At 40.3% G+C, this 7,371-nt stretch overlaps 1 protein-coding gene across 2 annotated transcripts in view; it reads left to right on the top strand.

The window, feature by feature from the left end:
• Positions 1 to 2,724: 2,724 nt before the first annotated feature.
• Positions 2,725 to 7,371, top strand: part of LOC131237148 (metal transporter Nramp7.2-like) — an 87,243-nt gene continuing 82,596 nt past the window's right edge. The window contains exons 1-3 of one of the 2 annotated variants that reach the window (XM_058234819.1): positions 2,725 to 2,884; positions 3,253 to 3,293; positions 3,462 to 3,540. In XM_058234819.1, coding sequence (XP_058090802.1) covers positions 2,782 to 2,884; positions 3,253 to 3,293; positions 3,462 to 3,540 — 223 coding nt within the window. In that variant the 5' untranslated portion in view covers positions 2,725 to 2,781. The remainder of the gene's footprint in view (positions 2,885 to 3,252; positions 3,294 to 3,461; positions 3,541 to 7,371) is intronic. The other variant, XM_058234818.1, reaches the window with a different exon arrangement.

The raw sequence follows: 7,371 nt of genomic DNA, 5'->3' as shown, positions 1-7,371 counted from the left end.
TATTGAAGTCAACGAGTAGGGTTGGAATTCAGGACATTTGACCATCCTTTTTTATCAAAAAAGATATCTGATTTTCCCTTTCTCTTTTCACATTTCGAATCAAGCCACATTCACTTTCATACATACCTGAATATCATCAACTTCTACATACCACACCCCCATGCATCTTCTTTCACTTTTCTTTACATCGCCTACCCGGGTCTTGAAACCTTACGCAATATGGCTTAATAGAGTTCTCTCTCTCTCTCTCTCTCTCTCTCTCTCTCTCTCTCTCTCTCTCTCTCTCTCTCTCTCTCTCTCTCTCTCTCTCTCTCTCTCTCTCTCTCTCCTCTTCTACTATTTTTTTCTTCTGCCAATTTAGGTCTTGGAACCAAGTGTAATATGGCTTAACTTTGTAACATTGAAAGTTTCACTCGAATCCCCTAAAAACTGTATAATTTCGTATAGTAAAGACTATGCATTGCATGTATGGAAAATGATGCCTAACCCAATCTTTTTCCATAACCTCTCTCTTACCCAAAATGTATGGTGTAAACCAACTCAAGAGTCACTCGAGTCGAGAAGTTTTTAAAATTTTCAATCTTTAAGTAATTTTATAGATTCTAGCCAACCCTAGATTTTAAAAATCAGTAGCAGTAACTCCAGATCAAATGCATTTTTATTGTTGAGTCATCTATATATTTAAAGCCAACCAGACTAGAACAAAACAGATAGAGAAAACTTAGAAAGTGAGAGCATTTTGCGCATGGGCATGGGTCACCGTTCACGAGATCATCATATCAGTATGGTAGCCACTCAAATGTGTGTAGGACGTAATGAGCAGTCTAGAGCAATAGATTAGAAATGTTTAAGTGTCACGGTGCAAGCACTGGAGCATCTCTCAACGAGTAACTAGGAAAAGGTGCGTCTAGAAAAGACAACTGTTCCAAAATGACCATGGTACGGAATATATGTCCTCTCTTGCACTCTCCTTGGCACTATTTAATCAAAGGTGAAATACTTTGGTACTCCAGTGGCGTGTAATGGATGATACTCTGACGCTTAGAAATTTCATACATGACACTTTACAAATTTAAATTAAATTGTAAAACTTATGAATCAACTTTAGATGTCTTGTGAACCAAAAATCATCCCTATTTGATTATCTAACTATCAGATTGGCAGACATTCGTTGGACTGCTAAAAGTGAAAAATGTCCACTGATCCTATTTCAACAAACCTCCGCCTTGCATGAGTAACAAGCGTCATACCCTGCAGAGTATCAAATAACTCCCCTATCAAATATGGGGCCCATTTGTCGACTAGCCATACTATCATTATCATATGGGCTCGATAGGTCGTTGACACGCCCTGAAAGCTGTCAACAAGCTTGTCGCCTTATCAGTTTACACAAGGATGGATATCCATACCATCCAACTGATGGACCACCTCTCAGATAGGTCATAGCTCAAAGACTGCAATAGCTGGATGATCCTAACTCCAATGCATGGCCTATACATTGACCATTTTACTGAGCGTACAACAGTCAGAAATCAGGAGTTTAAGAACACCTGATTGGTGCAAATTCAAATTTACAGCCGACCCCAAAAGATAGCCCATCGATTGGACGGTTCTGATTGATCAAAATGTGCAAGAGCCGTGTTTTCCTTTACAAGTAGGATCAAACCTTCAGGCGGGAATTAACAATCTGAGGTGGCCAGTTCACCTAAATGGATAGACCAGGTAAATTGCATAAGATCCATAGAAAGAACGTGGATACTGACAGATGCTAACTACCTGGAGTTATGATTTATTTGAAGTACACAAGCCAACTGAATGAACTTCACATGTGGTTGCTGGCATAGTTTTAATACTACGTGACTCGTCCGAGTTAACTCGGATTCAATACTATCCAATTTAGGGCTGAATGTCCAGTGGGTTGTGTCGGGTTGGTGCTCAACCCTAGCCCAACCGAAGGTTCCTATACCTCAACCCTAACCTAACCCAACCTACGTTAGGAATTTTCAACCTAAGCCCAACCCAAGTGGGCTCGGTCGGGTTGGTCGGGTGAATATATGCTAATATTTTTTCTTATTACATTAATTTATTATACTTCAATACATATCTTATTTTTTTGTATCTATGATTTTATTAATTATATATGTTGTTACTTATTGGAAAAAACTTCAAAAAACTTCAATTTTTCTAAACAAACAAGCTAAAATATAGGATAACTAGTCATTTAAAAGGCATGTTGTGTAGCGTGCAATCTATTTGCAAGAGAGAAGTTCGGCGTATCTTGTTAGCTTGAGTCATCGGAAATGACTTAGACCAGTGAGACCCGACGGCACTGAAATTTCATGTGCCTTCAACATAGACGATCAGCACTCAATTATAATTTATAAGTAACTTATATATCGATCAGGTTTGGGTTGGGTTGGGCAACGCAAAACTTCAACTCGAGCCGGACCCAAGTTTTATTAGGTTGGTGTTTGTATAGCCTAAGCCCGAGACCAAACCTGATAAATCCTGCCCGAGCCCAACCCAATGTTGGGTCGGCCACTGGTCGGTCAGGTTGAACCCGCCCGACTTTCAGCCCTAATCCAATCCTCTTAGGTACCACAAGTCGTCCCGAGTCAACTCTTACTCGTGTGAGTTGTGACTCTAGTCTCAACTTAACGAGTCTATTTGAGTCGCTGAGTTTGAAAAACATCAATGCTGGAGCCTATCCATTACTCCGTTTATAAATTTCAAGATTTCTTACACAACTCTATTTCCATTGCTTCTTTCAAGAGATAAGACATGTCACTTGTTCTGATCAAAGAGACACCCAGATGGAAGAAGCTCTTGGGCTTCATTGGCCCCGGCTTCTTGGTTTCCGTTGCATATCTGGACCCCGGAAATCGTATGAACCCCACCATTCATTTATTACTGTCTTCCTACCTACAACATGGAACTTTGGGTGTAAGATGGCATGGAATTGTATCTGTCATATTCATGTAACACATGCATGGAACATATCATGCGTGTAATTTCAACCTTTGAATGTTCTAATATGATGGTTTCATGGGTTTGTCTTGGTTTATAGATATGACTGACTCTGTATAAATCGTACGTATTTTATACATTGACAAATCAAGATAACTGTTATGATTTGTTGCTTCATCTTTCTTTCTTCTTCTTCTTTTTTTTCAAAGTTGGGTATGTTTTGATTTCAAAGGTGCTTATCTCTTTTTCTTTTTCCTTGTCTTTTTAAATGTTGCAATTTGGAAGTGGAGACTGATTTGCAAGCAGGTGCTGAACACAAGTATGAGGTTAGGGACCTCTCTCTCTCTCTCTCTCTCTCTCTCTCTCTCTCTCTCTCTCTCTCTCTCTCTCTCTCTCTCTCTCTCTCTCTCTCTCTCTCTCTCTCTCTCTCGCTCTCTCTCTCTCTCATTCTTCTCTCTTCTCTCTTTCGGTCTGAATGACCTATCTGAAAACAGTTGCTTTGGATCGTGCTTGTTGGATTGACATTCGCTCTCATAATACAATCCCGCTCTGCAAATCTTGGGGTCGCTACAGGTTTTTCTTCTTTACTCCATGTACTACGTAGAAGAGATTTGCTAGAATACATCCCTATGTATTTTGCTAGCCATTGGATTTGGGACTTTTTCAATGAACAACACTGTTCATGTGATAGTACTCTCTTTGGATGAGGTATGCCCCAAAAAAAAAAAAAAAAAAAAAAAAAAACCCCTCTCAAATTGAATATTTCAACCCTTTGCTCATACAATAACCTGTGATAGTTCTTGTTTCAAAGCGAAAGAGCCAAATTATCTATCAAATGGTTGAAATAATCCAGTTGAAATATTTATTATTTGTTTTTTTGTCTACCATACAAATCAATACTCGTAGTATAAATGTATTGGATCAATAAAAAATGACTAGGATTCAAAGGATAAAGTCCCGCTATGTCATGCTGCAATGCATAGGGATGCTTTCCAGCAAACCTCCATATCAAATTGATGGTTGAGGCCATCCTTAAATGAGGAATGCTAATTCTAAATTGCGAAATTGATCCTACTGACCTCGATATATAGTCAAATTTCCTAAAGAGATTCAACCTTTCAAATATTTCGTAGGTGGCCTTCTGACACGCCTTCGAAAATTATTCGGACCAAAATGCCCTTGTCATTATTTCAATAGTTGTACATGTTTTTTTTAGGAAATAAGAAGTTACATCGTATTTAATGCCAAGAAAGTGATGAGGACGGAACCTTTTTTTGCACGTGGGCAAGGACCAAACTCGTGGGACCCACATTGATGTATGTGTATAATCCATGCCGCCCATCCTTTTTTCTGTATCATTTTAGGGCTGGGCCCAAATATCAGCCTGTTCCAGAGCTTGTGTGGGTCACATAATAGAAAATAATGGTGATAATGACACCCACTATTGAAACTTTCCAGGCTCACTGTGATGTTTGTTGGAAGTAGTCGCTGCCCAAGTTAGGACTTTTTAGGCCCACGGCGAGCTGGCGGACAAGGTGGACGGAACAGATCACCTCATTGTGGGCCTTAGGCTATTATAGCAATGGCTATCATTTCATTTGCTAGTAAAGGAAGTAAACATGTAGCAATCACGACCCATATAACACGACAACCACGACCTATAACATGCTATGATCAATGACAACTACGACCCATATAACATGACAACTATGACCCATGACAACTTCGAACCTTAGCACATTACAACCACAACCCTTACAGCATTACAACCACGACCCTTACCGCATTACATGCACGATCCAGGTATGGGTCGTGGTTGTCATGTTATATGGGTCGTGGTTTTCATGGGGTAAAGGTCGTGGTTGTCATAAGGTAAGGGTCGTGGTTGTCATGCTATACGGGTCGTAGTCTTCATTTTATAGGCCTTGGCAATGACCAGCTAGTAGGGCCTATATTGATGTATGTGAATAATCCATGTCGCCCATCCTTTTTGTCGTGTCATTTTAGGGCTAAGACCCAAATATCAGCCTGATCCAGAGCTTGTGTGAGTTCAAATATCAACAGTGGGTATCATTGTCACCATTATTTTCTATTATGTGGCCCACATGAGCTCTGGATCAGGCTGATATTTGGATCCTAGCCCTAAAATGTCACGACAAAAAGGATGGGCGGCATGGATTATTCACATACATCAGTGTAGGCTCCCTAGATGGTTCTTGCCAAGGCCTTTAAAAAGAAGACCACGACCCGTATAACATGAAAATCACGAACCTTACCTCATAACAATCACGACCCTTACCTCATGAAAACCACGACCCATATAACGTGGCAACCATGACCCATATCCGGGTCGTGGTTGTAATGCGGTATGGGTCATGGTTGTAATGTGGTAAGGGTCGTAGTTGTCATGGGTCGTGGTTGTCATCTTATATGGGTCATAGTTATCATGTTATATGGGTCGTGGTTCTCATGTTATATGGGCAGTTGTTACATGTTCACTTACCACATTTAACATGAGAACCATGACCCATATAACATGATAACTACAACCCATGACAACTACGACCCATGACAACCACGACCCATATAACATAACAACCACGACCAATATAACATGACAACCACGACTATGACAACTATGACCCTTACCATATTACAACCATGACCCTTACCACATTACAACCACAACCCAGGTATGGGCCGTGGTTCTCATGTTATATGAGTCGTGGTTTTCATGAGGTAAGGGTCATGTTGTCATGAGGTAAGGGTCATGTTTGTCATGCTATACAGGTCGTAGTCTTTATTTTAATGGCCTTGGAAAGGACCATCTAGTGGGGCCTATATTGATGTATGTGAATAATCCATGTTGTCCATCCTTTTTGCCGTGTCATTTTAGGGCTAGGACCCAAATATCAACCTGATCCAGAGCTCATGTGGACTCAAATATCAACAGTGGGTGCCATTATCACTATTATTTTCTATCATGTAGTCCACACGAGCTCTGGATCAGGCTGATATTTGGAACCTAGCTCTAAAATGACACGGCAAAAAGGATGGGCGACGTGGATTATTCACATACATCAATGTAAGCCCCATTAGTTTGTCCTTTCCAAGGCCTATAAAATGAAGACTACTACCCATATATCATGACAACCACAACCCTTACCTCATGACAACCATGACCCATATATCATAACCACGACCTATGACAACTACGACTCTTACCACATTACAACCATGACCCTTATCGCATTACAACCACCTGATGTGACGTATGCTATGATACAAATATCATTTGTACGACTATTGTATGAGTTGCACTAACTTGGTGACTACATGAGACAAACATACATAAGATCCTTACTATCTATCAGATGAAACTCCATGGGTCATAGTTATCATGGGTCATGGTTGTCATGTTATATGAGTCATGGTTTCCCATGGAGTAGCCCACCTGACCATTGAATCATTCTCATCTTTGGGTCTCAATCTAAATATAAGGTGGGGTATCTAACAGACGGTGTGGATCTTATTCTCATGAAGTTATACCATACAAAGTTAGAAAAGTAACGTGCCCATTCGTACCAAAGCTAGCCTAGCATTTTTTGAATATGAGATGACTATTGATAGACTGCAAAAGAAGGCAATACAGGTTATATGAGTCGTGGTTGTCATGTTATATGGGTCGTGGTTGTCATGGGTCGTAGTTGCCATGGACCATAGTTATCATGTTATATGGGTCGCAATTGTTACATGTTCACTTCCTTTACTAGTAAATGAAAGGATAGTCATTGGTACAATAGACCCTAAAATGACATGGCAAAAAGGATGGGCGGCATGGATTATTTACATACATCAATGTAGGCCCTACTAGTTCTTCCTTGCCAAGGCCTATAAAATGAAGACTACGACCCGTATGGCATGACAACCATGGCCCTTACCTCATGACAACCACGATCTTTACCTCATGAAAACCATGACCCATATAACATGACAACCACGACCTATACCCAGGTTGTGGTTGTAATGTGGTAAGGGTCATGGTTATAATGTGGTAAGGGTTGTAGTTATCATGGGTCGTGGTTGTCATATTATATGGGTCGTGATTGTCATGGGTCGTAGTTGTCATGGATCGTAGTTATCATATTATATGGGTCGTGGTTGTCATATTATATGGGTCACGGTTGTTACATGTTCACTTCCTTTACTAACAAATGAAAGGATAGCCATTGGTACGATATTCTAACGCCCACAATAGGGTGATCCGTTCCATCCACTTTGTCTATCAACTCGCCGTGGGCCCAAAAAGTCTTGACTTGGTTAATGTCCACTTCTAATGTCCACTTCTAATAAACATCATGGTGAGCTTAAAAAGTTTCAACAGTAGGTGTCATTATCACCATT

The sequence above is a fragment of the Magnolia sinica genome, chromosome 2 (genome assembly GCF_029962835.1).
Source record: "Magnolia sinica isolate HGM2019 chromosome 2, MsV1, whole genome shotgun sequence".
Lineage (NCBI taxonomy): Eukaryota > Viridiplantae > Streptophyta > Magnoliopsida > Magnoliales > Magnoliaceae > Magnolia > Magnolia sinica.
Note: the sequence above shows the minus strand (reverse complement) of the source record. Positions and strands in the feature narration are given on the sequence as shown.